Here is a 14,265-nt window from a genome sequence, read left to right as displayed (position 1 = left end):
GCAGTTTTATTTAACTCCATAATATTTTCAATCAACAATGAGATAAAGAATACAGGCTTAACTAGTTAAAGGACTTCTAACCTAAGAAAAGGCTTTTACAATTAAGACCCTTAAAACGCAAAAGGATTGTACATGATGTCAAGAATGTCAAAATGAATTTTACAAATTTATCTTTCCAGGCACACTTGGCATTTTTTCAAGTAGGATTCCTCATGATACATCATGTTAGGGTATAGACTGATTACCTTCTGAGCCTACAAGAATATGAATGGTTGCTGAGGAAACTGGTCAGACCTATCTACACCAAAGGGACTTTTGCTGTGTTTCTGACTCACTTTCCTGCATCTCCCACAGATGTTATCAGCCCAGCTCTGGAAACTTCCTTTGCTAAAATGAAGCCCATTTCAACATGTCGCAAGTTGGAAAGACGTTAGCTCAGCTCCTCTGACATCTATCCCTGCAAGAAGTGGGACTGTTGCATTAAAAACACTTAGAACATGGGGAGTCTGTGCCAGCTCCATTCACTATTCTTAAAGAAGACAGGATCAGGGATGCCTTTTGCTTTTGCTTTTCTGTTAGGTGTTTTTGTTTTTTGATAGTGGAGATGACTTGGGGGTGGAGGATGTATTTCCTTTTTAAAAATTTAGTTTTAGTTTTAATTGTGTGTGTGTGCATGCCTGTGTGTGGGTATATGTGTCTGTGTGAGAGTATGTGCACATGAATGCAGATGTACACAGAGCCCAGAGGTATCAGATTCCTGGAGCTGCAGTTATAGGAGGCTATGAGCTACCCAGTATGGGTGCTGGGAACTTAACTTGGGTCCTCTGCCAGAAGAGTACACAGTCTTAACCACTGAGCCATCTCTCCAGCCCAGAAGATGTATTTCTAATGTGAAAAATGCCACGAGATACCTGGATTTGTTGGAGAATATGCAGGGAAGTCTTAACTTTGTAGCTCCCATCTGCGCTTACAACGTGTCATTCAAAACTTGACTCCCTTATGATACACCCCTTCCCCATTACCAAACTCCTTACAGAAAGCAGTCATTTCTTTCTCCTAATTCTCATGTCTTTCTCTAACAAAGAGGAGCCTGTAGAAGGTTGACCACTGCATCCCATGGCACTTTTGGCCCCTGAAAGTGAATTTGTTCCTCCCAGGTGACATTGCCAAAGCTGTCCCAATCCTAAGGTCTCTTCCTTCTGGTAAGTACTTATGGGAAAGAACTACAGCCACAGCCGGACTAATGACAGGAGCGTGTCACACAGCACGTTAGCTGTGTCTGGGAAGTGGGGGGGCATCTCACCCTCCTGGGGTTTCTTTATGTGACTATTTTAGAAATAAAGCCGGGAATCGAGTAGTTCTGGATTTCTCTAAGAAGAACTTGGGAGTGGTGATTTGAGAGTCATTGTTTGAGTCATCTGAAATTGTCTTTTCGCGGCTGAACACACCAACTTGTACTTGGATTTTATATGTATTTGGTATGGAAAGAGGGTCGGACAAAGAGTAAGCTGTACCAGGCAAATCACCCTTCATCCCACCAGTCCTTAAGCTGAGATCTGTGGTCAGCCAGGACTGCAAGCTGAAGGGACTGCCTGACAGCTGAGTGACAGCTGAAACAGAAGCAAGGAAACCCAGGGCTGCTTCTCTGAAGGGCTGAAGGCTCTAAAGCAGGTGCCTGTGGACCACCTTGGCCCCGCCAGGGAAGGCAGTGCTGTGACCTCATCCTTAAAGATGCCTGTACCACCGCCACCGCCACTCACTCCACCTCCCACCAAGCCTTCCTGGCTCCACCAGCAGGAATCCCACCAGGAAGCTCATCCCGCTGACCCTTAGACATGACTCTGTCCTGCTAAAAACAGATCCCTATTGCACACAATCCCCAAATCCTCCCCCCCCCCCAGCATAGTCCTGGAGACCGGGAAGGAGGACTCAGATGCTCAAAGGCCATAGTTCGTAACAGCATCACTCACGAGAGCCAAAGGGGGAAAAAACCCAAACATCCTGCGCAAGAAGAAAGGACAGACACACAATGCATCGCACATGTACAGAATGGAGTATTACTCTGCCTTGAAGTAGAAAGAAGTAAGATGGAAGGGTGCTGCACAGTGAATGAGTGGGTGGGGGAGTAAAAAAGTGGGGACAAAGCAGATTAAAGAAGGAATCCCTGTCACACGTTACATTATAGATGAACTCTGAGGACATCACAGGGACAGATAGATAATTCACGATTCCACTTCCATGAGGTCTCTAAATCATCCAACCCACAGAAAGAGAAAGGGGAATGGACCCTGAAAGCATTCTGAAGATGTGCTGCGGCAGTGTGAATACAGCTGACCCTATGGAACCACACAACTGGAATGACTACGCCAGTGGGTGGTGCTATGTTTTAAAGGGCAGTCAAGTTGCTTTTTAAAATTGGTGACTAGACTCAAAGATGACATTGCTATCTACACACAGGGAAGTGATTGGAAGATCATCTGTAGGATTGATATTCATTTTTTATTTTCTATTTTGAGACAGTGTCTTGCTATATATCCCAGGCTAGCCACAAATTCACAATCATTCTGCTTTAGCCTCCCAAATGCTGAAATTACAGGATCTGACAACCATGCCTGGCTATAAATCTTTTTAAAACTCAAGGAGAAGGGAGTGAAATTCTGACCCATGCTCCAGCATGATGGGTCTTGAAAACATTATGTTACACGAAATAGGCTGGACACAAAAAGACAAGAACTGAACATTACTTACATGAGGGATCCAGGACAGGTAAATGTACAGAGGCAGAAGGTAGCATCAGAGCTACCAGAGGCTGGGGAAAGCGGGTGTGGGAGCAACTAATCGGTAAGGAGCTTCTGTCTGAGATGATGAAAACATTCTGGTGACGGATAATGATGGTTGCACAGCATTATAAATGCCACTGGAAATGCTTAAAATGATAAACCTGATGTTGTACGTTACCTTCCCTAGTAAAGGGAACATGCAGCTTAGGGGCTCATGTTTCATTAAAAAGGAGGAGGAAGATGCCTCCTCATTTTCTTTGTCCTGCTCGCTACAAGCACAGTCCTTTCATTTAACCTCCGAACTTTCTCCAAGTTCAAAGCTCTGGGGACAAAGTGAGACACCAACAATCTACATGGGGCCCACCAAAACCTCATTTTTTTGCATTAAAATATCTGGTAAAAGTAGAACACTCCATGCAAATAAGAACAAAAAGAAATTGCTAATGAAGCCTAATTATATTCTATACTTCACAGATACACCATGTACAGAAAAGAAGTATACAGACGCACCAGTATACAGAAAGGGAAAGATGGCAGGCTCTTTTTAGTTTAGTGCACTAAAAAGTCCTCCACAAACCAGTCCAGGGAGGGGGTGGTGGCCACTGACAATGCTGAGAAACAGTCTTTGCTAAAATCCACGGTAATAACTATCTTTCCTTTAGACTTTCTGCATCCTACCACAACCGGAGATGTTAAAGCCATCAGAATGTGGGCTATGCTAGGAAAGGAAGAAACTAAGCGAGGTTTGTAGAGTCTCATGGTTTTTATCAGATTAAAGCATTTTATCAGTCCACTAAATGTCTTTACAGTGATTCAGCCAGCCAGCACGACTGCTTTCAATGCAATGCTATTTTTAATAAGGAATGCCCTTGAAAATATTGCTCAAGCTGTCATAGCCTTAACAAATAGGCAGTTACCATATTTAATCAATTATTATCTCTGAAATGTATTATTTACCAAACCTTCAGACAGTCAATCAGAGAGAGTCTGTAGGGTCTGCCTGAATTACCCATCCCCACCACCTCTTCCACATCCTTCAGCTCCACACCAAAAAACTTTAATGAAGCCGAATCTATCAGCGCAAAGGGGACAGTGTACCCGATCCACTCAACAGCCTAGATATATGGAGAAATAATGTTCCATTCGTCCCTCTCAAAAGATTAAAGCATCTTTAATACCATTCCCTGTGCAGCGCTCCTCAAAGATGAAATTTACGGCATGTCACATTTTGTCTTAAAAATGTGTATGCTTCATAATAATTTCAAATTGGAGTTCTTTATCAGCAATTTTTACATGCCAGGCATTCAGATTCTGAACCTGAGGTTCAAAGGAAACCCCACCCTGCAGACAATAGTTTGTAGCACATCTAAGTTGACTCTGGTGGCTTGCCTTTTGCCGCTGTTTGCTTTGCCAACACCTGCTTGGCACATTGTTAAGACTGCCTGACAACGGATGCCCGGCACATTTGACTGCCGTGCTAAATGCTATGCTCTTCGGACCAGAATTTCTTCAAGAAAAAAATACAATAAATGTTAAACGTTTGTAGCCAGTAAAGGAATGTGTGCTCCAAATTTTAGCTTAGTATTATTTAAAGCACCCCCCCTCCAACACACACACACACAAACATTGGTTTTGGGGCCCCAGAGGAATCTGCAGAACAAAATCAGCCATGTCCTGACATGCACCTTCCTGTAGAAGCAGACTGGAAAGCTGTTCCACTATCAAGAGCAGGAGGTTCGCCATTTTACTTCTCACTAGCTTCACCTGGCCACCGTGTACCCATGATGCAACACTTTGGCATAGCCTACTTACATTACTGCCATACAGGAGCTGTTATCGCTACCTTGTTGCAGAAATTCACCCACACACAGGGCTTGTTTGTGGCTGAGGTCATTATAGTAGATCTTTCTGTAACGGTCCTCCCTGAAGGCTCACGCCTAACATCCAAACCACACCACACCCCATCCCACCCTACCCCATCCCACCCTACCCTACCCCACCAGCGAGTACTTTTACCTGACTACCAAGATCCACAAACAACAGTATGCCCTGCCTTTGCCAAATTTTCTTTGACAAGTTTTCCTGTTTGACAAATGACTGAACTTCAACAAGGAAGCCTTTGAACATGCACTCACGACAGCTCTCCTTGGACATGGGCAATTCTAGAAGCTAGCTAGCAAGCACTCACAAAAGGGTAGGGCCAGGAATACATTTTATATGTCTACAGAGCAACAGGTACTTTCCAAGCTACAGAACTGAGCACAACACATACAAAGCTGAACTGAATTCCCAGATCCCCATGTCACTGCTGTAATTCTGGAATATTGTCACAACATTCGATCTTTGAGGTCACAATGAAATTAAGTGGGGAGAGGGGGAGCTGGAGAGACAGCTCATCAGTTAAAGAGCACTGGCTTGCTTCCAGAGGACCCAGGTTCCATTCCCAGCACCCACACGGGAGCTCACAACTGTCTGTAACTTCAGTTTCAGAAGACCCAACACCCACGGCAAAACACCAATGCACATAAAATAAAAACAAATGAATTTTTTAAAAAAGAAATTAAGTGGGTGTTAGAACTGAGGTGTAGGTCATACACACCTCTACGTATTTGAGTTATTTCTGCAGAATTGGAAGGTTACTTGGAAGGCCAGAGACAGTAATACTTATTGCATACCAACCCCATTGGCAGCTGCCATCTGCACTATGGTTTCTATTGCTGAGTTATTAAAATACCGCCCATCTCCACCGACCACTAGTGATGATCCCTGGCGATCTTTTAGGTCCATGGAAAAGAAGATGCTCTGAATGAAATTCTCCAGATAGCAAGGCTTTGCCTCAAAGCAATAGGTGCTCTTCCGTAATCCACTTGTTCCCGGCTTCTGGTCATGGTAGGGAGCTGTGGCAAAAGTCAGGAGTGGGAGAGGACCCTCTTCTGTTCTCCTGTATGTCCCAGAAATCCATTCTTCAAAATCACTCATCTTTCATACCCACCACTTGGCTCGGTGAGGGTATCCAGAAAGTAGCTGACGGTCCCCCAAATTGTCTATCCGACCTGAAGGTGCCACAGTGTCCGACAAGTCAATAACACAGTTTGTTCCTGGATCATCACTCTCAGTGAGAAAACCTGGTTACTCCCTTATGGTGGTTGTCTCTTGAGAAAAAGTTATGGGCCACACACCCATTTATACCCCCACACAAAGCAGATCTTCAAAGTCGTTCTGATGAAGATCCTTCTGCCCACACATTCATGAAGCGGAACCCCTTCGATTAGTTTTGCCTCCTTTTTCTGTGAGGGCAGAGCACTGCCGAGTGCCGCCTTCAGCAGACTCTGGTTTCGGACAGTGGACAGCTGCCAGCCCACTCTTGAAGCCAAGGTTAGGATGGAATAAGTGCAGTCCCCCACAGCAGGTGAGGACAAGACACTTGGTGCGGCTCTGGCTGTTCCTGCTGCCCCTTGAGCTGGAGCCTCTGGGCCATCTGCAGCTAAAGTTGCTTGGAACCACTGAGCACATTAAAGGTCAAGCTTAAAATGGAAGAGAGGGGTAGCTTTCAGTTACCTCTGGTCTCTTCGTCTCGCTGTCATCCTGATACCCACAGGATTAGCCTTCCCTAGGGACAATCCTAGGTGGGAGGGGAATAATCGTCCAACAGAACAGATTGGCTCACTGGCCTCCAAGAAGTTAAAGAGGCCTGGAGTGCAGCTTAGTGGGAATGTGCTTTTCAGCATGGGCAAGGCCTAGGGGTCATCTCCAGCACTGGGGGTAAAATTAATTTAGTAAGCGTATCCACCGACCAACAGCTTGACTGTCCCCTTAAATTTAGAGAAAAATAACTCCAAGGATCTACAAAATCCTCGAGAAATCCAGAACAAGGAAGGGTTGATACATGTATTTTCCTCAGAGTATGAGGCTGGAGCAGTTACTAGAAATTAGACAAGTATGAGGACCATACGATTAGTTATTTGAAATAGGGTCTCAATCTGTAGCTCAGACTGGCCTTGAACTTGCCATGGAGCTCACCCAGCACAGGACCAGCAGAGCTTCTGGCACGTGAGCCCGGTCCCCTTCATGTAACAAATGAGGCCACACTTCTCAGCACCGACACCTGGGGTACCATCGGGTCTGCCAGATCGTGTGGTCCAAATGGTAGAGCAGCCCGTACAGCAGCCTGGACCTGCTGAAGAGCTGTCTCCAGTTCCAGGCCCCGCTCAAAGCTAGCGGCTCACCAAGTCCCTAGGTGTACAGGCCAGAGTAACACACCCAAGTGAGGCATGTGCTCTCCCCAGAATCCAAACAGGCTTCTTTCTTTCTTGGCGGTAGGAGGGGACAGGTGTAGCCATTTATTCCTTCACCTTAGAAGGAATACCTCTGCATACCCTCCACCACTGGATGCTTAGAGATTTCACTGAGTAGAAGGCCCGTGAATTTTGGTTTGGATTTATTTCCCATCCTCTTGATGCGCGTTATGTGTTACCAACAAGTCCAAAGTGGCTGCTACCTCATCTAATCAGTATAAGTCATCAATATAGTGGACCAGTGTGATATTTGGTGGGAAAGACGGATGAAAAGGATTCCTTTAAACTAAGTTATGACACAGGGCAGGAGAGTTAATATACCCTTGAGGCAAAATGGTAAAGGTATAACGCTGGCCTTGCCAACTGAAAGCAAAGAAAGAAAATCTTCAGATGTGGCAAAAACTCACGAGGCACATGTATTAGGCTGAGAACCAGAGAGCCAAAACCCAACCACTTTTTAATAGCTTATTTAGAGCTCCTGTTTGAAAAAATGAAATTCTTTGAAATTAATTTTACAAGCAAGCTTATTTTATTCATGGCTATATACCATGACTTTCTTTTTTACTTATTACAAGTAGATTTTTTAATTCATCTATTTTAAGTTCTGTGCCAAGTTCACCTTCATTTCTTATAGCCTTGCAAATTAGACCAACATGTGTGTCTTGGCATATGCAACCAGAGAATTAGATTTATGAAATATTATTCCAGCGATCTCTTCACTGGACTAACAGAGCAGCCAGCCACCCAAGGCACTGTGGACCTCCTAATGAGATCTCAATGTCCCAGGGCACATTCAGGAGCACAAGGGCCTAAGGGTGCTTGGGCATACCCACCCAGACTCTCTGCCCACCTAGCACATTATATCCAGCATGTTCTTCTCTCCTCCTGCTGGGCCACTTGCTGGTGAAGTGCTTTCTAAAGCTGAAATTCCAAAAGTGTAAGTTTAGGTAACTGCATATGCCCAGTCTGGTATTTATCAATACACAAAGGAAACCTAAAGGACACATGGTAGATGCTTACTGTAGAAAAGCTTCCGTTCTGAGAGAGAGAGAGAGAGAGAGAGAGAGAGAGAGAGAGAGAGAGAGAGAGAGAGAGAGAACAAGTCGTAATTTTACAGACACCATAGAACTCAACCTCATATAAAAACATTACCAGAAGCAGCAGTGTTAGATGGACTGTGACGTGGGGTAGAAGGAAGAGGCATTAAAAACATTAAGCTCCCTGAGCCGCCCGGACTAAGTGGAGCCACCATTAGGAAACTCATCTGTTTCAGCTCTCCAGCAAAGGTTGAACTTCATCTTCAGAAACGCCGCTGTCGAGCAGAGCGAACCCAATTTGGCCTAATGAATTCGCCTGCGTTGCCAGTACTCCTTCACAATGACACAGATTACATTTAAACCATGTGGGGGATGTAAGGATTGCTCCCTTCGGACGAGGAACTTTCATACCGGTCTGGGGCCCCATCAATTTCACAGTGGCAGAGTTATGAACCCCTTCACTCCTGGCCTCCCAAAGATTCGGATCCCTTTCTCATCAGCAAGCTGGAAACCTCTCTCTCTCTCTCTCTCTTCCCTTCCCTACCTTCATTTCTTTCTCCATCTCTTTGCCCTCTTCTTTCTTTTCATTAACGCATATATTTATTGGATGGCTAACTACTATGTCCATGCCCTATACAAACACATACACAGAATTCAGTTTTAGGAAATGTCACAGAAGTGGGCCTAAGGGACAGAAGTGCTAACCCTGATTCGGGTACAAAGCCTAGGAAGCCAACTACTCATTCAGCTAAAAGCAACAGGGTGCGTGTACAACTACTGGCCCACAACGCTCTACTCTTGCCATGGCCCCAAATGCATACCATTAAGAGCCTGGAGTGTTGGTGCGCAGCAGTGGGAAAAGCCCATTCATTTCACCAGCCAGCCCAGGCTCAGCATTGCAGTAGATGAAGTGCACAGGATTAGGATACAGGTACAACCGGGGCCCGAATCTATGACTCTAAAAGGTGCGAGACTACACTCAGGAACAGGTAATTTAATTGAACTGAGCCTGCAAAATGCAGGTAGCTCTCAATCAAATCAAAATTATGAACACACCCAGTATTGTGCATAACAAGAAGCTGTGACAAAAGGCCAGCCCCTCCCTCCTCCAAGCCTTAGTTTACCTCTAAAGTGAGACCCTAACTCCTGCCTCACTCACAAGAACAAAGATCAATCACCGTCCCTCCTGAAGGTTGAGGAAAGCCTGTCAACTAGGAAATGATGTAAAGATACTAATTACTGTTTTTTCACATTCCGCGTGGGGGTAGGGACAGAAACATGGGTGAGTGGGTCTCGGTTGAAAAAAAAAGTCACATCAGGAGGATGCACTGGTAGTGTGGTGGCCAATATACTGTCCTGGGGAAGCATTAACAGAGCTGGGGCTCTGAGCAGTAGCAATGCCAAGATGAGCCTAGAAAAACACCTGGGGCAAGACATGGAGTCATGTGAGCCACGGAAGGTCTACCTTTGTAGGTATCAGAGAACTGTGAGGAATTAAGGTGGGAAGGACATAAAGCAGCATGTTTGGGGATACGTGACTAGCTAGCAATAGTGTATGAAAGAGCTTTTGGAAAGATAAACCGGACAAAGATTATCCAAGACTGGCAAATTCCAGCTGGTAGACCAAGGCCTTGTCTACCACACAAGGCTGGTAAAAGCATTCCTTCCTTAGCTGGGGTGGCTTTGAAGATCCTTGTGGATATACTCTGCCTAGCACTGAGCCCCGCTGGCCATCTGAATACACCTGTGCCAGCCAGGGTCTAGGGACTTCTGTCCTCCAACAAGAAGAGATTTCCTAAACAACTTTCCTTCTGACCCCTTCTCCATGCCTGACCATCTATTCATTCTCTCTCTTCTCTGAGAACTACCTCCTACCCTGCTCCAGAGGACACTGACTCCAATCCTTGATGGCCGGGGTACAGAGCCGAACAAACCACTCATGTCTTCAGGCAATGGACTCCAGAACTGGGACTTTAAAGTCTCCTAATCAGAGCCAGTTAGTCCTTTAACCAGAGATGCTGTGGTTGTTTGAATGAATGAATGAATGAATGAATGAATGGCCCCCATAGGCTCAAAGGGAGTGGTACTCTTGGGAGGTGTGGCTTTGTTGGAGTAGGTGTGGCCTTGTTGGAGGAAGTGTGTCCCTGGGGTGGGCTTTGTGGTCTCAGAAGCTCAAGCCAGGCCCAGTGGCTCACCCTGTCCTCCTGTTGCCTATGGATCCAGATGTAGAACTCTCAGCTACCTCTCCAGCACCATGTACTACACAAGCAGGATCTGGTAGCCCAAGGCTGGAATTCCTGCAGTTGGAGATGGAAGCAGAAGGATCAGAAACCTAATGCCATCCTTAACTATATAGACCAGGATGGACTACATGAGAACCTGTTTCATAAAAAAAGAAAAGTTCTAAAAGTCAATAGAGGAAAGTATATAAAATGTTCATCACAATGCTTGGCCACAGAGAACCTACTTAGCAAACAGGATCCAAACACTGCATGACCAGTGCAGAACCTGTGGAGTCGAAGGCTAACCTTGTGCATTGAGCTCTAAAGCAGCTGGTTAGTGCCGCAGCCACCAGTGTCTGCTGCCGCCTTTATTAGATCGTAGAAGAACTTGAATGTTTTCAGTGCTGCTTGTCAGACAAAGACTTTTTGACAAATGAATCCACAGAGGGAGATGATCATGAAGCAGAGGGACTGAGATACAGAGAGAGGAAACAGAACTGTTGCCGGGATCCCCCTCCATCCACTGCGAGGCCCAGCAGCCCCAGTTCCCAGCAGCCTGCAGCAGCCTGGTGTGGTCATCATGGTTGCTCAGTGGAATTTCTAGCTGATCACTTACAACGACCTATATCTCCCCAGTGTGGATGGGGCTCTGTGATGCTGGACCTGTTGGCTAGTCCGATTCTGAATCCAAGAAGACAGGAAGAGAGGGAGAGGCAACTCTGTCCCCTCCTCCTTTGAGAACTCTTTGGTAGAGGAGGGAACATCTGTCAAAAGCTGAAGGAAACGTTGCTCACTAGGAACCTGCACCAGAACTGTGTGCTCAGGAGGGAGAACATGGCCAGCAGTGCCACCCTGCAGGGACGCCACTCTTAGTTGGTGGGGCTGAACTCAAACTCTCCATCAAAAAGATGTACCAGGTCTTTGCTTTCTTTCTTTCTTTTTTCTTTCCTTTTTTTTTTTTTTTGTTTGTTTTGTTTTGTTTTTCAACACAGGGTTTCTCTGTGTACTACTGGCTGTCCTGGAAATCACTCTGTAGGCCATGCTGGCCTTGAACTCACAGAGATCCACCTGCCCCTGCCTCCCCAGTGTTGGGATTAAAGGTGTGCACCACCACTGCCCGGCAGGTCTTTACTTTTTAAATAACACACATGTGAGGAAAATGTCTGTTTTTATCAGAAACAATTAATATTCAACCATGGAGCAACTAATAGGGCTCACAGAAAGTTTTCATACAGATCTTTTATTTTCTTTTTGGATTATTCTCAAGGAAATTCTCACTTAAGTACATTAAGAGTATTCATGGGAGCTAACAGAACTTTCCACATTCTGGGTATTACCTGGAGTTAAGTATTAAAATCCCTTGATGAAAAGGGGGTCAAGTTCCAAAGCTTCCCATCATGAAATAATAAATGTTAAGGAGCACTATGTGCATGCATTAAATCACACTGTGACAATAAGGATATGCAATTATTATGAATCCACTGAAAACAGAAGAGACCATCCCACCACCACCAAAAGAAAAGTCTGGCTACAGAATGGTTTATTTTCAAATCATTCATGGTTTTGTGTTTCCCTCTTGTGGTGGGAAACAGAAAAATCAGGCAGAATTCACAGTAGCCTGGGGTCTGGGGATTTTCTCTGCTGCCTTGTCCCTTTCACGGGGCCCCACAAATCATTAAGATGTGGCAGAACTCCTGGGATCTTAACCTGAAGAGAGAAAGTGTTACTTGAGGACAGTTTCGTGCTTACACACAGCCAGCTTTGAAACAAGGTGGCTCCAAAGAAAGGAGGATGCCTTTCAGTGGGGATCTTTATGAAGTAAGGGAGCGAAACTCCCCTGAGGAAGTTTATAAAAATAAGGAAAAGCATACGAGTACTTATCACACCTGCCTGGCCATACACCAACAAAAATCAAGAGAGATGGAGAAAGCCTGACCTCACCCTTCTAATGCATCTCCTGGTATGAGCCAGGTAGAAGAGAAGCAATTGTTTATGGGATAAACACTGATTCAACTTCTTTGTGTGCCCAGGCACTGGGGGAGGAACCCACGGGGGGGGGGGGGGGGGGGGAACAAACACGGAGGAAGGAAAATGCAAATGGGAAAGGAACATAGAGGAATAGAGAACCAAGCCCAGCCTTTGCTCTACCCAGAGGGCTTTGCATCGGATCAGGCTGGGTCCAGCCCTGGTTTTGCCTTCTTCTGGCTGTGTACAGTCTCTCTGATGTTATTTGTAAAACAGGGACAATGATGCATGCCAGTAATACCAGCACTCAACAGGTTAACACTGAGGAATCACCTTTAATTTGACCAGTCTGGACAAACTGAGTTTGAGGCCAGCATGGGCTATGTGAGATATTATCTCAAAATAAAGCAAACAAATTTCTGGAGGGGGCAGCAACTGTGGTGGTTTGAATGAGAATGGCCCCCATGGGCTCGTATGTTTGAATACGTTGTCCCCAGGTGACAGAACTGTTTGGGAAGGATTAGGAGGTGTGGCCTTACTGGAGGAGGTGTGTCACTGGGGGTGGGCTTTAAGGTTTCAAAAGTCTATGCCATTCCCAGCTAGCTTTCTCTGCCTAGTACTTGTGGACCAGGATGTAAGTTTCAGCTACTGCTCCGGTGCCATGCCTACCTACTTGCTGCCAAGCTCCCCACCATGATAGTCAGGGACTTACCCTCTGAAACCGTTAAGTACCCAATAAACTCTTTCTTCTAGAAGTTGCCTTGGTCATGGTGTCTTATCACAGCGATAGAAATAACAACAACAGCAACAATAATGAAGAAGACAGCACTCTTACTTGAATGACTTCTCTTGGACATAATTAGCGAGCATAAGGCTTGCTTAGGGGCTGCCCTCTTTGAGGACCATCTGCTTTGAGGATTTCAGTGCAGTGGAAAGGGCTCCAATTCTAACTCTTCACAGGCTTTAGAGCTTCAGGAGTATTGAGGGAATCAATCTGGTTCCTCACCTATCGCACAGCAGCCCAACAGCTATTTCTTTCAAGCTGCTGGGATCAAAAGAACTCATGTGAAGTGCTTAGTGCCGTGACTAATAGTACACGCAGGCTTTCTTGCAGACTTAATAACAATCCCACGGTGTGGGTGTTCTCACTACTCCCACATTACAGATGAGGAAATTGAAGTCTTATTGCATTAGGTCAGGCACTAAATCTAATCAGTGGCTGGCATATTTATAAGGAGAGGATGATTTGAAGACAGAGACAGACACCCCAGGACAGAGACAGAGAATGGGAGTCATGCCATAGCACCAAGCGATGGCAGCTGGGAGGGAGCAAGGGCAGAGTCTTCTCTAGGTTCTCAAGAGCATGGGCTGGGGATGCCACCGGAGGAGAAGAGTGCCTGCCTAGCACATGTGAGGACCTGGGTTTGGAGGAGGAGGAGGAAAAGTGGGGGAGGAAGAAAGAGCAGACCCTTAGGGCCGCTACTTTGATTTCAGAATTTCAAACCTTTGAAACTACCAGAGTGAGTGTCCATTTTCTTAAGCAACTAAGTGTGGCACCTTGCTCTGGAAACCCTGGGAAATTGACATGACAAGTAATTTAAAATGGTGTGTCCTATTCTGAAGCAGGTGAGCTCTCTGCGGTAGGGTGAGCAGTCTGAGTGAAGACACTCTGGGGTTCCCCCAGCCCCATCCCGTGTACCTTTTCTTTGCCCCAGGGGCTTGCTCCTCATCACCAAGTATCAGCCTGGATGATGGCTCAGGATATAAAAGTAAGCTTCCTCTCTTACTGAGTGATAAGGAGAGGAAAGGCACTTCACTGTGTCTTACCTCTGTACTCAGAACAGGTTTGCTCAGGTCAGTCAAATTCCTAGGTGATTGAACTACTGACATGAAATCATCAAATGCCCTCTGAGACTGAGGTGCTGATGATGGGGTGCCTCTTCCTAGAGAGTCAAACAGTCTCCCC

At 45.7% G+C, this 14,265-nt stretch overlaps 1 protein-coding gene across 2 annotated transcripts in view; it reads right to left on the bottom strand.

The window, feature by feature from the left end:
* Pgm1 (phosphoglucomutase 1) overlaps nt 1–14,265 on the bottom strand; it is a 65,157-nt gene that overhangs the window by 29,430 nt on the left and 21,462 nt on the right. The window contains exon 1 of one of the 2 annotated variants that reach the window (XM_006974040.4): nt 5,460–5,925. The exons of the other annotated variant lie outside the window; for it this stretch is intronic. Coding sequence (XP_006974102.1) covers nt 5,460–5,759 — 300 coding nt within the window. The 5' untranslated portion in view covers nt 5,760–5,925. Of the gene's footprint in view, nt 1–5,459; nt 5,926–14,265 lie in introns of those variants that run through there. 2 annotated transcript variants of the gene reach the window in all.

This window comes from Peromyscus maniculatus, chromosome 2 (assembly GCF_049852395.1).
Source record: "Peromyscus maniculatus bairdii isolate BWxNUB_F1_BW_parent chromosome 2, HU_Pman_BW_mat_3.1, whole genome shotgun sequence".
Taxonomy (NCBI): domain Eukaryota; kingdom Metazoa; phylum Chordata; class Mammalia; order Rodentia; family Cricetidae; genus Peromyscus; species Peromyscus maniculatus.
Note: the sequence above shows the minus strand (reverse complement) of the source record. Positions and strands in the feature narration are given on the sequence as shown.